General features: G+C 36.8%; 1 protein-coding gene across 4 annotated transcripts; it reads left to right on the plus strand.

The window, feature by feature from the left end:
* The first annotated feature begins 272 nt into the window (after window positions 1–272).
* LOC113338962 (uncharacterized protein At2g39795, mitochondrial-like) lies at window positions 273–4,052 on the plus strand. 4 transcript variants are annotated; one of them, XM_026584359.1, is made up of 6 exons: window positions 273–585; window positions 2,317–2,678; window positions 2,833–3,074; window positions 3,175–3,278; window positions 3,365–3,492; window positions 3,652–4,052. In XM_026584359.1, exons 1-5 carry the CDS (start codon window positions 517–519, stop codon window positions 3,365–3,367), a joined length of 780 nt encoding a protein of 259 aa, XP_026440144.1. In that variant the 5' UTR covers window positions 273–516; the 3' UTR covers window positions 3,368–3,492; window positions 3,652–4,052. The 4 variants fall into 4 exon arrangements, with proteins under 4 accessions (XP_026440144.1, XP_026440145.1, XP_026440142.1 ...); XM_026584360.1 differs by having other exon boundaries at window positions 3,365–3,424; XM_026584357.1 differs by having other exon boundaries at window positions 3,368–3,492.
* The last annotated feature ends 12,191 nt before the right edge of the window (window positions 4,053–16,243 follow it).

Below are 16,243 nucleotides of genomic sequence, written 5' to 3' on the forward strand. Positions count from 1 at the left end.
AGGAGCGGTTCTGTAACTGAAGAAACAAGAGAGAGAGAATCGAAAATGAAACTGAAAATTACTTTTAACGTGTCTATGGGTAGATAGGTAATTTTAGGCAGGTTTAAACTTTATTGGACCAACCGATAAATGTGTTATCCCTCTGGACTAGCCAGTAACACGGGCCGGAATTACTGGACTAAATAAGAAATGTCTCTTTTTTTTTTGAGCCGAGCGATCCACACCCAGATCCATATGTTAAATCGGAAGTTGAATCCCTAAATTATGTTCTCCCTAACCCGGGGAGGGAGATTTCTGGTGCTGCAAATTAATTACTGTATTAGAATGGCGACGAAAATCATTAAGAAAGCGATAACCCCAGTCTTACTAGCGTATACGAGGAAGACTCCTCTTAGAAATTACAGCTCTTCTTCTTCCATCTTCATCACCCCGCAATTGAAGAACAGCATTGCCCGTAATCTAATTTATTGACGAGCTCTAAATCTCCAGCTGTTCTCTTCTCTTTCTAAGAATAAAATGAGACCGTCTAGTTCTGATCAAATCATATGTGCTGCTGAGGTGAAAGCTGAAGATCTTCTTCACAAGGTATGTTTCGTTTTCTTCAGTTTTTATACTCAATTCTATGTCCAATTTTAAAACTGAAAACTTTTAAAATCTTCTTCACAAGCTGAAACTTTTAAAATTTGAACATCACTTCACTTCAATTTTACAGCCTACTATCTTCAATTTATTATTTTTTCCACACAACTGGTTGATTTATCTAAGATACTACTAGAGATACCACTGTGTTAAGCTGTGACAGTCAAATTGAAAGATTTTCCATTCTTCAGCCGAATAACAGTGGTTAAGTGGAACAGAATTGACGAACCGTTGTGAGACTTGTTTTATTTTCCATTTTCTTTACCTGCTGAAAGATTTTGGAATAGACATCTTAGATAAGAAAACGCTGCTCTGTGCAGTTGTCATGATGTTCGTAACCGTAAAAGTTGTCTGGCTGACAATCTGTGTAGCACGGGCACTTCAATTTTGGGGCTCTATCTGCATCAGACGCTTGGATGTGCGCTTCTCAGTGACATCACATGCATATGGCGCACACAGTTTTAGTATAATTGTCCACTAATAGTGCCCATCTTTTAGCATATAGGTTATTACATTGGTTTCTTTCTCTAAGCCTTAGGCTAGAAAGAGAACACATCGTCGATTTGGCATTGAAAAAAGGGATCCTTCCTTCTTCCAGTAACATGTTCAAATTGTTTTATCAATACGAGTGTTCCATATCGACTAACTTGCCAACTTTTTTTGAAACCATAACTCCCCAAGTAGTCGCCAATCATGTTACTTCTCTCACCATTTCCTAAGATTTAAACCAAAAGAGGTACACGAAGACTTCCCAGGCGGTCACCCATCCTGAGACTGCCTCGCCCTCTTTTAATCTATCGTTGGCTTGCGACACCTATCACGATCCCCCTCCTGTATCCTGGCTTGGGACAGGCTGTCTAGAAGCTACACAGGCAGAGTTGTCGGTTATTACATTAGTATATATACTTTTTTATCCCCAAATAATTTGTTTACCAAAATTTTATTAGTATTATGGAGAAGTCACATTTATAAAGCTATCTATTAGTATTGTTGAGAAGTCACATTCATAAGGTTATCTAGAGGAATCTGTTTAAGTTAAGAAACTACACAGTTAGATTGATCTTGACCATCTTTTGTCTTCTGCTCTATACGATCAATCATGGCTGTCCTTTGTCTTCCACAATTAGATCAATCATGTTCATTCTTTGTCTTGACATAGATTTAACGGATCATGATTATCTTTTGTCTTTTTCGATTGATGCTGGTTGTCCTTAGTCCTTACGTAGATAAATGCATCTTCTTTATATAATATATAGGTTTTAGTAAGAAATAATATCGTCGATTTTATAACGTGTCTACATCCTAGTTTCTTGAGAAATTACCCCATCTTTGTGTTCGCTTCTCGTGTCTGCTTTCTAGTGGACAATACGTCCCTAATTAACATGAAAAATAGTTTATTTAGACGTTCAGGGACATAACTTCGATATAATTATGAAGGTAGAATTTGAGATACAAATAAAAAGGTTGCCATTTTAGATTCCTTTTCTCTCACTACTTGCAAACAAAGTATATGTGAATCTGCATACACCAGCAATCAATATTGGCTGCTCATTTTGGGCCTAGTTCACTAGTTATGGACCTACGGAGTGTTGCCTACACTATATAGAGTTAAAAGTGAGTGTTGAACACCATGAACTGCTTCGCAAATAGTCTTTATGTGTTTGTTTGGTTGTGCAGACACCAAGTGATTTTCCCTTCAAAATTGAAGACAAACCAGGAAACCAAACCGTAACATTGACTAGAAAATATCGGGGTGCTGATATCAAAGTCATAGTTCACATGCCTGCTGATCATTCCTCTACTGTCGAAGAAATGGGTGATGAACTGGATAGCGAGAATCATGACCAACACAAGGATAGTATTGTTAGTGATCCGCAGTCCAGCATTCGATTAGTTGTAACTGGTACGAATTCTCTTGGGACTACGTTGGAATACGGTGTCATTGCCTATCCAGATGACTTTTTGATTGACAGTTTCTGTGTCAAGTATGCAAATGCTCCGGATGAAGAAAATATATATTACAAAGGGCCTGACTATGCGTAAGTACTAGCTTTGATATTATATACGTGTACTTTGATTTTTATCGGTTGTTGCACTTGCTATATCTTGTGGTATTATTATTGGTTTCTTATCGTGCATCTTTTATTTTCCTTGAATTGGTTTCTTATCATGCATCTTTTATTTTTATTGAAGGAAATTGGATAAGAACTTGCGGAAAGAATACCATAGACGTTTGAAGATCCTAGGAATCATACCCAGCACCGCCAACTTCTTGCATAAGTACATGGCTAACAGAGACATGTGTTTATCAGATTCATCCAATTCTCCTCCTCCTCCACGTACTACTACTTCTACTGATCAATCTACTCCTAAATCCGTAAAAACAAGACATATTTTGTTTAGTGATGAAGGGCTTGCCGTCCACCGTGTAATCGGTAAAATTGTTTAATCTTTTGATCAGATATTTAATGTTTTGATTTATTGGACGAGTCGTATATGTATTGATTCTTACTGAATTTATTATGGTTTATGCAGAAGTATACAGACAAAGAGGACATCCACTTGTCAGTGCTGATGATATCCGGAACAGTGGAAAAGAATCCCAAGGACTTTGTTTGGATTCCTTATCCATATACTCGGTATTAACTATTAACTAGTTTTTATTGTGAAATTACAGTAGTTACTTTTTTTACTGTTGTGCTGAGTTATTTTGTGTTTGTGCCAGTAGCAGTGAGAAGCTTATGTGGATTGAAGTTCCTAGCAAGGGTTTCGACACTCCTCGAAGGTGTTATTATGTTTCTTTTTCTTTTATCCTAGTTGGTCAAAGCCAGAGGACAAACTTTCCTACTTGAGGTTAGAAATTTGAGTTCCGTCACTGACCGTTCCCAAAAGAACATACCGAAATAAAAAGTCGAATGCATGTATTACAATTGTCATTGCAATAGTTTTATCAGATTAGTTGTTGATTGATAAGAAGACAAATTAACTTTGTTTGCTCTTTACTAATGGCAGTGAAGTTGAACGTATACATCATGATGATGATTCTAAGTTATTCCTTGATGGCGAGGCTTGGGGCGCGAATCCTTATAGATGTTTACCTCCCAAAGCATTCGGGACCCCCCCTGTTATCAATGAAGAGATGGATAAGATATTGTATCCTGATTTGAAACATGCGACTGATCCTAAAAAAGCTTGGAAAGAATGTGGTGCTGCCCTAAAAGCACACAATGATGAGATGGAAAAGATAAAGTATCCTAATGGACGTATTAATATAAGTGATTCAGATCTTGAATATTATCAAGTATATTGTATGTAAATTTGATATAGTCATTTACACTCTGGTGTTTTTTTTGTTTTCTGGAAGTTTTGGTAACTTTTAATAAATTAGTAACCAGAAGAAGTGATTTGTCGAATTCATCTTCAATTCACCATCTTGCTTATTGTATCGATCGTTTTCTCTTTTCAATCATGTAACTAAGCCATGGTCTAAGCTAAGATGTCCCAAATATAAGCTTCATACAATACCTGTCCGCAATCTGTAGAGTCTCTGTGGCCTGAAAGTGCCCTTGATCAGCATCAATGTACATTGTTTTTCCTTCACCACCCCCTTGATATAGTGGAAGCTGAAACGTATTCATGTACAAATGAGTGGATTAATAAGTTTTGAATAGAAGGAAAAAAAATCTCTATAAACTACTCTAGTTTGTTTGCTAATCATCAGCTCAGGGTTCTCTAGCCAGTAATAACCCTCTAGAGTCTAGTCGTTTGTGGTGTTACCAGTCATGCCCCCAACAAAAAGTCCATTAAGATATTACATAGTCTGCCAGTTCAACTCATCCAGAATGGCTCAAATAAAACTATACGCACATTCAACAGGATAAAGTACCGGTTAATGCAGGACACCTAAGACACTAAGCTTACTATCTTATCTAATGAGCACAATAATATAGGATAATTAGTTCGGCTCAAGAAACTTGGTTTAACCTACTATATTTGTTGTGTTACCAGATATGCACCCCAACAAAATCCATCAAGTTTATCTCTCAACGGCTTAAGTGCGAAGCCAGAAAGTTACCAAGTGTTCTTCTAGGCCATGGTGTAGAAAATTATTGAGCATGCAATTCTAACCAAAAGAGTATCATACCTCGTCTCTACCATCATAGAAGTTGGCTTCAAGAAGAAGTCTTGACTGATGATCAGTGTTATAGGCTCTAGCATACGCCACATTTTCCAAAACATCAGCACCATTCAGTCCAAACCTACAAGCATCAGCAATTCAGCATAACTAAGCCATGGTATATGTTAAAGCTATAATGTACAAAAAATAAGCTTCATATAATACCTCTCTGCAATATGTAAGAGTCTATGTGGCCTGAAAGTGCCTTCTGCATCAATGTACATTGCTTTTCCTTCACCACCCCCTTGATCCAGTGGAAGTTTTATTCATTCGAGAATACATATGACTGGGTTAATAAGCTTTGAGAAGATAAAAAATCTCTATAAACACAATAGCATCTCTTAGTTTTTATTCATCTCAGGGTTCTCTAGCCAGTAATAACGCTCAAGAACTACTTTTGAATAGATCAATGTAATGAAAACACGATAAAATCTTACTTGACAAGTGACGCATAATATGTGACACAGCTGAGTCTTTCCAGAGCGAAATTCACCGTACAATTCAGTAATAGTCCCAGTCTCGATCCCACCTGTTAGACGCTTAATGTTGCCACACTAAACCTATCTGCTATCTTTCCTTATAGATTTACTTTAATTAATACTTAGCTTTCCTAGTTTGATTACAACTTCTTTTAATTGCATTACTTGCTTATCAAGAAATTACGTAGTATAAATACAATGCTCGAGTTTGTATGAAAAAACACAACTTAATCAATACAATTTAGTTTATTTAATTTTTCTTCTCTTAATCTTCTAAGCAGAGGTGGTTAATCCCCAATTCAAAGGGTTTTATCTAATGTTTTTGTTCTTCTTTTCTTGTGTTCTAACTAGTGTTTGGTCAAGGACCCTAACACCTGGTTCAGAGGAGGTTTTGATCAAACCCTAAATGAAAAAGCGGGGGTCTAACAACACCACCCAATATTTCTCTTAGCAATCTGTATGGACAAACTCGAATACAATTTTAAGAGAATCGACAAGAATCAACCAATTAAAAGTATATCGACGAGTTTATATCTCTATCCTTATTTGATATCCTCAAATAGAAACTGTGAGTACTAATCAAATACAAGGAATAACTTGGACGGTACCAAAGACCAATGTCCAAGGATCAATCAATATCAATCAACAACCGTTAGGTCGGATTTCCAATTGATTAGATCAAACGCACAACCTGTATTATTTCTATTATATAACAAATATAATGCGGAAAAGAAATAACACAGACACCAGAAGTTTTGTTAACGAGGAAACCACAAATGCAGAAAAACCCCAGGACCTAGTCCAGATTGAATACACATTGTATTAAGCTGCTACAGACACTAGCCTACTCCAAGCTAACTTCGGACTGGACTGTAGTTGAACCCCAATCAGTCTCCCACGGATCCAAGGTAAAGTTGCACCCCCCACGCCTCTGATCCTAGCTGGATACTACGCACTTGATTCCCTTAGTTGATCTCACCCACAACTAAGAGTTGCTACAACCCAAAATCGCAGGCTTTAACAATAAACAAATCTGTCTCGCACAGAAAAGTCTATCAAAGGATAAATAGGATAAATCTGTCTTCCACAGAAAAACCCTAAAGCTTTTGTTTCGTCTTTTGATATTAATCAAGGTGAACATAAACCAATTGATAATATGGTCTTATATTCCCGAAGAACAACCTAGATTAATCAATCACCTCACAACAATCTTAATCGTATGGTAGCGAAACGAGAGGTCGTGGAATCACAAACAATGAGACGAAGATGTTTGTGATTACTTCTATATCTTGCCTATCGGAGAACTCTCACGATCTCAAGCCAATCAATCTGATTGTACTCATACGATAGAAGATGCAAGATCAGGTCACACAACTACGATAAAAGTAGTATCGGTCTGGCTTCACAATCCCAATGAAGTCTTTAAGTCGTTAAACCGGTTTGAGAAAAGAAAACCAGAGGGTTAAAGGAGAATCAACTCTAGCTTACAAACTAGTATCACATGGACGTGTGGGGATCAGTTTGTAGAGTTTCTAGATGTCCTCGTATATATCCTTTAAAATCAGGGTTTCGCCTTGCTCACAAAGAAAACACTATCCACCGTTAGATGAAAACCTGATTTAGATTCAAGCTAATATATCTCAACCGTTAGATCGAAATCTTAGCTTGTCATACACAAATGAACTGCACGCTTATAGGTTTTTAAACCGTACCCAAATGTGTACATTGTTGGTTCAATAATAGTCAACCAAAAGGTTATCCATTTGAGCATTTCATACCAACCACTTTCTTCTTCACCATAACTAGTTCAAATGACTCACATGAACTAGTTAGAGAGTTGTTCAATTGCAAGGAAATCGCATGTACTACACAAGACACAATTGAAGAAAAGATGATTCGATTCACATGAATCGGTTCATGAAATTTATAGCCACGGTTTGCGAAAACATTCCTTAGTCTTTATGAGTTAAATTCAGAAATCATCTTAAGATATATAACTTATACAAGTTCGCAGACTAGGTTCGCGGACTTGAAGTACTGGAAAGAGTTTTCAAACTCCAGCAGAAATTCTCGGGTTCGAGAGCTTCGCTGGTTCGCGGACTGGGTTCACAGACTTGGCTCACGCAACATAGTTTGATAACTTAGCAGAAATTCTCGGGTTTGAGAACTTCGGCAGTTCGCGGACTGAGTTCACGAACTTGGCTACTAGCCGATTTCAAGCATGGGACTTATGCACATATGTGTTTCCACAACATACTTATGTCCACTATGGTTATGTAATCTAAACTCTCATTCCAATCATTGAAACATTCTTAGAGGACGTTATATAGTTGTCACACTATTTCTCGTCAAAGCAATTTTCAAGATGATCGAAACATACATGACTTGCGTCACTAGGTAAAGAAAAACATGATCGAAGTGAAACGCTTACCAACACATATTTCGAGATATAGATAGGCGACGTATACTCGGCTCGAAATACCAAATGTGTATAATCTAAGTCTATATATATAGCATACGACTTTTGTATCAAGAAGTAGGAGATAGAATAGATAGACTTTTGAGTGACAGATAAGTTCAAGTCTTCACATACCTTTTTGTCGAGAAGTTCCACCGGTTCCTTGAGTAGTCCTTACACTTGTATGATGAATCGCCATGAAGTCCTTGAGCTCAACTACACTTACTATCCTAGTCCGAGACTTAGTTATAATAGACTAGAAATCAAGACTTATAGTTTTGACAAACATGCTTGAGATAGCAACGCATGCGAGTTTGACCGAGCAGTGCTCTAACAATTTCCCCCTTTGTCAATTTTAGTGACAAAACTATCAATACATATGGAATACAAAAAAGATAATGAAACTTTAGTAGCTCCTATTCCATAAGTCTAATTCTTCAATATTCCTTGAAATCTTCGTCCTTCCAAGTACTCCAATGATCCCAAAGGTTGTAAGTTTAGCATCACCGTTGTTGAAGATCCGTAGCTATAACAATGAGAGAACTCGAGATTCTCAATCATCATTATACAGTGTCATAGTATTACTACACAATGTCAAAGTCCGATTGTATCACAACTTCAACAATAATACTATGGTGATATGTATCACTCCCCCTTAGTCAATACTCCATCTCGATCATGGAAACCACTCCCCCTGACACAATGGTCCGAAAACCATATGTATTTGTAGTGTGAACTACATATTAATTCTCCCCCTTTGGTCAATCAAATTGGCAAAGGTACAAGAACGGGATCATAATGAATTTCCACAATAGACATTTCATGACTAAAAGAAAAGATGCACATCATCTTAATTTAGATGCAATCATATAGCCGAAGCTAATAGCATTCATCAAGGAGTTTAAAGATACAAGATAACCCCTCTAAAATTCCACATCCGCACACCCCCTCAAGATATGACCATTAAGCACAAGTTCAAAAGAACTCTCCCCTATTTTATGTCATTTGCAAGGGAACAACAACAACGACCTTAATTTCGAGAGAAAAGAAGGATTTTTATTGGACACCAAAAACCATGATAAGTGATTTTCTATATCCAAAAACTCAATCAAATTAATCACAAGTAAACCCATGATTAATTTAATCGGAATACGCAATCAAGTTAAACACACAAGGTGATCAACTTAATTGTTTTTGCTCAACATAAGTAAACATACAGAACATATGACTACCAAAACCATTGGAAAACGATTAGGATAGCCGCTCATATACTCGACACAAGAAAAATCTTATGGAATATATGAATGCTCAACTAGACTAATTACAAGAGAACCCATAATTAATATAATTGGAATACAAACAACCAAACTAATCACAAAAGTAATCAATTTAATTGTCATTTGTTTTGCTCGACATAAGAGAGCTTACGGAGCAATCAGCTAAATAACCAAACGAGATGATTGATTTAGTTTGCAAATGGTCAACATAACACACCTTATGGAACAACCAACCAAGTTAATCAAAAAAAATCAACTTAGTCGTATCGTGCTCAACATAAGACACATTACGGAGCCTCACAGTATTTCATAAGATATGAACCAAAGAAGATCAATACTGTGGAATATACAAGGATCTATTCTATTTTCAATCATTATTTGCATAACAATAATAGACTTTATCCTTGTTCACAAAATATTTTAACCTATCTTCCATCAAAGAATTGACATTATAGGCTTCACTTTTGTGTTTTTCAAAATTCTATTCATCCTTTAATCAATACATGAATACCGATCATGAACGACTTTACTTTTGACAAAATATGGGACAACAAAGTTCACGGACGTAAACGCGCAAATCCCATAAACATTGCAATATAACAAACCAAAGATTAAATATTGCAAACCATCATCCTCCAAATATTTTTAGAATTTTAAACCAAAAAACCTAAAAAAGTTGGTTTTAATAACATCTCTTCCAATGTATCAAGAAATCTTTGATGATGGTCATTTGAGCTTCGAAGTTGAAATTATAACCTTTCCATTTTCTCCATTCCTTGTTAGCTTGAGCTACGACTTCTTCATCAGTCTCACCTCTAAGTCGAAGTTTCTTGCACATACGAAGTAAAGCCATATACTCTTCCACTTTTTTGCGTATGTTTGAGAATCGAATATACAATTCAATCACATGGCGGTTATTAGTGTTACCTGTTTCACTACAGAAATTTTCAAAAATCTTACTCAAATAAGATTGACTTGGTACACCACCATTCCTTCGTTCTTCTCCCTTCTTTGGAGAGCATGGCACAAAATTTTGGCAAAGAGATAAGTCTTCATCCAAAGTAAAGTCGGGTTTATCCTTTGAGTATATTGCATTGAGTTTGTAGGAGTTTTAGTAGAGTTTGTAAGTGTGATTTTGATTTGGAATGGGCGGTTATATGGAGAATAAGGTATTTCAAGTTTAAATAGGTAGTTGAATAGCTAAAACCTTCTATAGATTAGTCTTCAAACGGATCTGTTTTTCAAAATTCAAAAAACTAGCCGATTTGAAGTGGTACAAAAGGAAATTATAGGAAATTACGGCTAGGAAATAGCTAGGTCAACCAAGTTGTAATTCTGTATAACCTGCCGAGTTTATGTTCTGTCACAGTTACGGTTGGGATTCCTGTCCGTAAATCTGATTTATTACTTTCTGTTAACGGCTGGGATTCCTGTCCGTGGAAAACTTTACGGCCTGGATATGTAGTCGTTACAAGGAGCCCTTTTTTTTTGGTTTTACCAGAATACTATATGGCTAGGAAAGTCCCAACCGTAATTGGTCACAGATGGGTTTCCAAACCATTGCAAATAACGGCTAGGAAGTACCTAGGTCGACCAAGACGTAATTACATTTACGGTTTCAATTCCTAACCGTGATCATGTACACGGCATGGATATCTAGCCGTAAATATGACTCATTGTTGTTCAGGGAATTCAAACCAAACAATGGCTAGGTTTTTCCCAACCGTGAAACTACAACGGACGGGTTTCCAAACCGTTCTTCCCTTTACGGCTGGAAGTTTCTAACCATTTTCTTGTTTACGGCTATGAAAGTTTATGTTACAAAAATTATAGGCATTTTCGGCTAGATTTTGTGAAGCATCGACCTAGCCGAAAGTGCACCAAAAAATCAATGATGTTGCTTTTTTCCTAATTTTTCTTAGATTAGACACATTGAAAGACTAACATTAATTCATAAATGCAAAGTTATAAAAATCCATCCATCCCAATCCTTAACCAAACTACGAAAATAGTAAAATTTCAAAGTCTTAGAGCACTGCTCGGTTGAACCCACTAGCGTTGATATGTCAAGTTAGTTGTCAATTTTAGTTGCATTTTTGATTTAGCATACTAAAGATAGTTTCAGACTAGATTAGGTTAAGAAGTTGAATCAAAGCTATTCTTAAAGGATGAAGGTTGAAGATTGAAGACTACAAGAAGACATCAACAAGTACTTCATCAACAAATGTATGTGATTGATTTCATTTGGATTCTTGTTCAATTCTACCTTTCTAATCTATCAAGATAAATGCTCACTCTATGGAACAATTCCAATGACGGTAAATGTACATTTATGTATATATACTTGAGTTTACTTGATTCATGACCTTGGAGACAATAACCTTTATCCTTATAAAGAATCTCATGTTATAGTGAATGAGTTTATGAATCCAACGAGCCAAGAATCACTCAATTCCGAGTTATAACGATGAAGCTATGAGTGATTCATTAAAGTTCGTTAGTAGGAAACAATTCATGGGTTGTTTGTAACAATTCATGGACTTGGTCCCAATTACGTGACTAAAAGCTATTTTTGGTCAAGTTGGTGATGTTTCCTTGTCTAAGCAAGATGGTTATTAATCCAAACATATTTAATTACCATATTAAAATGTTTGTGATAACTTTTAATTCCTGCCTAAGTTAGAATGTGATTTATTCACATAAATAAATAATTAATTATTTATGCATAATATTTGTAACTTAGGAAAGACTCTCATATTTAGGAGAGTCTTGAAAAAGGAAAATATCTTTGCTTAGCTTCCAAGCTATTGTTCATTATAAATAAAAGGTTCGTGAGTTTACACGTTTTTCATCCCTTTTCGAAAATAGTCGTAAGCTTTGCAGGTTGTTTCCATGTCTTCTGTTCTTCGTGAACAAGAGTGAGATAAAGTATTTGTATTGGGGATCACAAAGCCAAGTTGAATTAAATCTTCGTGATTGATTATACAACTTGTAATCTAGGTTTTTCACCTCTTGTCTATTCTAAGGTTTTCTCTTCTGATATAAAACCATTCATGAGTTATTGATCATAAACCCTAGGTTTTGATAGATTTCAGTTTCCGACGTATACCAACACTTGTTAGTCGAAATCGGAGACTAGAAATAAAAACTTCTATTGAGGCATCTCGTAAAATCCTTGAGAAGTTTTAAACAAGATATCTCTAGATTTATTCTAGTTGTTCTTGTTGTAGAGTTATTAGATTTCTCTTCCTATTTTTGAAGAGTATAATAATCCCTAATCTACAAGTTTTTATTTATATTACTTTTACCTAGTAATTGTTTTTATCAAAATAAACACAAGATTTCCAAAACCTTGATTCATATCTAAAGGGAAATCAAACTGGTGTTTTGTGCAAACAAAATATCGAATCGTATCAATCGTGTTGTGGTATCTTCTAAAGATAACCTCGGGTTCTGCTAGAAGATTTGCGTGAAGAATTTCTAAAGAGAATCGGTATTTTGCTAGGAGTTCTACAAGTGCTGAAGAAGGTATTACATCTAGTCCGAATAGGTAGTAGGAATTTGGTGTAACAGCTTATAATCAGTGTGTGTTTATTCTGGACTAGGTCCCGGGGTTTTTCTGCATTTGCGGTTTCCTCGTTAACAAAATCCTAGTGTTTGTATTATTTATTTTCCGCATTATATTTTATTTATATAATAGAAATATCACAGGTTGTGCGTTAAGATCAATCAATTCTTGTATCCGGCCTTTGGGTTGTTGAGTGAATTGATTGACACTTGAACATTGGTCTTTGGTACTGTTCAATTTAATCCTCTTATATTCAATCGGGCTCGCGAATTCCTATTTGCTGATTGTAGATTGAATCAAGAGATAGAGATATAAAACTCTTTGATATACTTTTTATAGATGAAGTCTAACTGTCTAGTTGATTCTCTTGAAAGTATACTGGAGTTTGTCTATTCAGATTACCAAACGAAATATTGGGTGTGGTTGTTAGACCCCGTCTTTTTCACAAAGGCTTAGATAACAAAATATCCATGAGGTAAAATACTAAAAAGCGAGTAGATTGTCATTCACTTGATTCCTCCCCCGAAGACTCTTGCAAAAACGAATCCAAATCGTCCTCTTGGACCTGTTCAACAACTTATTCTACAACTCTAGTATTTTTACCTCCTTTTCCCTTGCCAGCTTGAGTTGGAGTCTTTTTACCTCCACCACGTACGCCTCGAGCACTTGTTCCACCTCGAGCAGCAGTTGTTCCAGCACGGCCTCCTTTTTCACCTCGACCACCTTTTCCTTGCTTTGATGGAGCTTGCTCACGTGAGGGATTATCCGAGTCGTCGCTAGAAGAAGGAGACCTAGCCCTCTTACTTCTCCTTGATCGGTCATCTTCATAAGCATATAAACCCCCATTCTCAGGGATTATTATGCCTTGAACTCGATTCCGAAGTAATCTTTTTTCAGGGACGGTTAACTTCTCTCCGAATCAATCATATGGCTCATGTCCTTGACCACCCAATTAACTCGTTCAACCTATTTTTTAATATCAAATACACTTACTATAATTATTCATAGCTAATCAACAAAAAAAAAACATTTCTAAACATAATTAGTAGTATACGTACCACCATCTTCTCCCATTCATTTTTTTCATTTTTATCTTCCGCTGATTTTGAACTCTCTTCTGCTGATTTATCTCCCTGGATCCATATTTTCCACATAAGGATGAGCCCACTCTTGATACCATCCTATGTAATTAGCATCCTCTTCAGAAGTCCCATGAGCAGCTTGAAGCCCTCTTCTACTCATTTGGTTTTCTTGTTGGGAACGAGCATTCCAATCATCGATCGACGGTGTCGTTGCATAGTTCAATTTGACATCTTTGTACTTAAACACGGAGTTGGCTACGCTTAGTGGAAAACTAGATTCTTGAGGTACAATTTTCTGGACAATACCAATTTGGCGGAGCGTTCTACGAGGATCCAAAATGACGAACCCAGTTGAGTGAAACAATGGTCCCGTACAGGCCGCCACATTAGAAAATACTATATCACCAATTTTCTCATCTACATCCTCATCAAGTTTCAAATATGGATCAAAGTCCACATCATCAATTGTCAAACATCCAATGTTCTCCTCATTTCGACCATTTCATTCTCCTTATCCTTATGTTGGGTCCCGTTAAAGTGGTATTTTCCTCCTGTAGGTTTCTATAGAGGACATTTTGTATCCATAGTAGGCCCCAAGGATTTAAAATGGTCGTAAACCCATGACTTCTGAACAAAAATTAATCAATTATACATACAAACCAATATATAAAAGTAAAGTAAACCAATATTTTTTATATTACCACAAAAATATACCTGGATAAGAGCAACACATCCCGTAATTTGTGTTATGTTTCACCTAGAAGCTTTGCAAAGACTCTCCATCACACTAGCAAGGAGGGCGGTGCCCCACGAGTACCTAGGAACCTCGTTTGTTTTCGGATCGAGACTGAGAGTCTTCAACCACTGCAAATAACAATCATTTACCTTATTTCCTGAGAAATCGGGAAAAAATATGGTCCCAAGAGCGTGCAACAAGTAAGCTATAGCAGTATGTCTAGCTCTTTCTGCGTCCATCACGATCTCTCCATTTTTGGTCTTACGGGGCAGAATCCTCAAAGTGCTCCTTCAGACGAACAAGGTTAATCTTCCTTGACATATTAACTGTTTCACGACGTTCACCTGATTGTTTAAATTCCCTTTTAGCTCTGGGCGCGGCTCCATAACCAATCTCAAACTCTTCTTCCGCTTGATCTTTGCTCCATCCAAGACAGTGTTTAGCCAAGACATAAAGCTCATCATAAAGTAGAGAATTGTTGAAAACCTCATACACAGCCTTTCCTTCCAAAGCAACACCGGTGATTTCCTTTGCATCATCCAAAGTCATAGTCATCTCGCCGAATCGGAGTAGAAAAGTCATGGTTTCGGGCCAGAATATTTCTCTAAAATTACAAACTGGCACAACATCATACGACTTCTGCAGCGCCTCGATTCCAAACCATAACCCCGAAGCTTTTACCAAAGATACCACATCATCATGCTCACCCTCCAACGCCCAAAACTTTGGTTAGTTTAGGAACCGCTTTATTGGGAAACTACAAATAATATAAAATTATGGTTATTACAATTAAATATCCATAATAAAATGAAAATAACATATATTAAATTTGATTTATTACCTTTGTTGCACAGATTCTAGCAGCCCATGATGACTGGTAACTAATCAAGACAGAACGATCTCTTGGCGCACCTCAAGGTCTCCCATTCTTCTTGAGAGGTAAAAACACCATAGCATCAATGATTTCTCTTGCACTATCCTTTGGTGGATACTTATTTTTTCCATCCTTCTTGTCCTCCTCAACCACTAATTTACCTTTATCAAGAGTAGCACCACTAGAAGTGCCAACTTCAGTAACAACTCTACCTTCATTTCCTCCAGCAACAACAACTCCACCTTCATTACCTCAAAAAATAACTCCACCTTCATTTCCTCCTGTAACAGCAAGACCTTCATTTCCTAAAGCAACTTCACCTTTATTTCCTACAACAACCTCACCTTCATTTCCTCCAGTAACAACTCCACCTTCATTTCCTCCAGAAACAACTCCACCTCCATTTCCTCCAGCAACATCACCTTTATTTCCTCCAGTAACAACAAGACCTTCATTTCCTCCAGAAACTCCACCTTGATTTCCTCCACTAACATCAAGTACACCTTCACTTACTCCACCAACTCCAAGTTCACTTGTATTCCTTGTGTTTGCACCCAATGGTTTTCTGTAACGAGGTTGCGGAGTGGGCTCACTAGAAGGTGTTACTTATATTGATCTTTTCTTCCTCTTTGGTGGATACATTTACACGGCTGGGAAACCAATAGATCCCAACCGTGAGACATATTTACGGCCGGGAAATCAAGAACTCCCAGCCGTAAACACTTTCTGAAACTGTTTTTTCAGACCTAAAATCTTCGAAACAAACTGAAAGATCGATAAAACGCTTAAATAAAGAGTGGGTATTTCAATTCATACCTTATTGTTGTCATCTCAGGAGTCTGGGAGGGCTGGTGCATCTCCTTCACTCAATGCCTCTTCATCTTCAATTTCTACTTCATTTGTTGAAGTTGGTTTCTTTGCTTCAAGAGGAGGTTGATTCCACGAAGAATGAC

Source organism: Papaver somniferum, unplaced genomic scaffold (genome assembly GCF_003573695.1).
Source record: "Papaver somniferum cultivar HN1 unplaced genomic scaffold, ASM357369v1 unplaced-scaffold_19, whole genome shotgun sequence".
In the NCBI taxonomy this organism is placed as follows: Eukaryota; Viridiplantae; Streptophyta; class Magnoliopsida; order Ranunculales; family Papaveraceae; genus Papaver; species Papaver somniferum.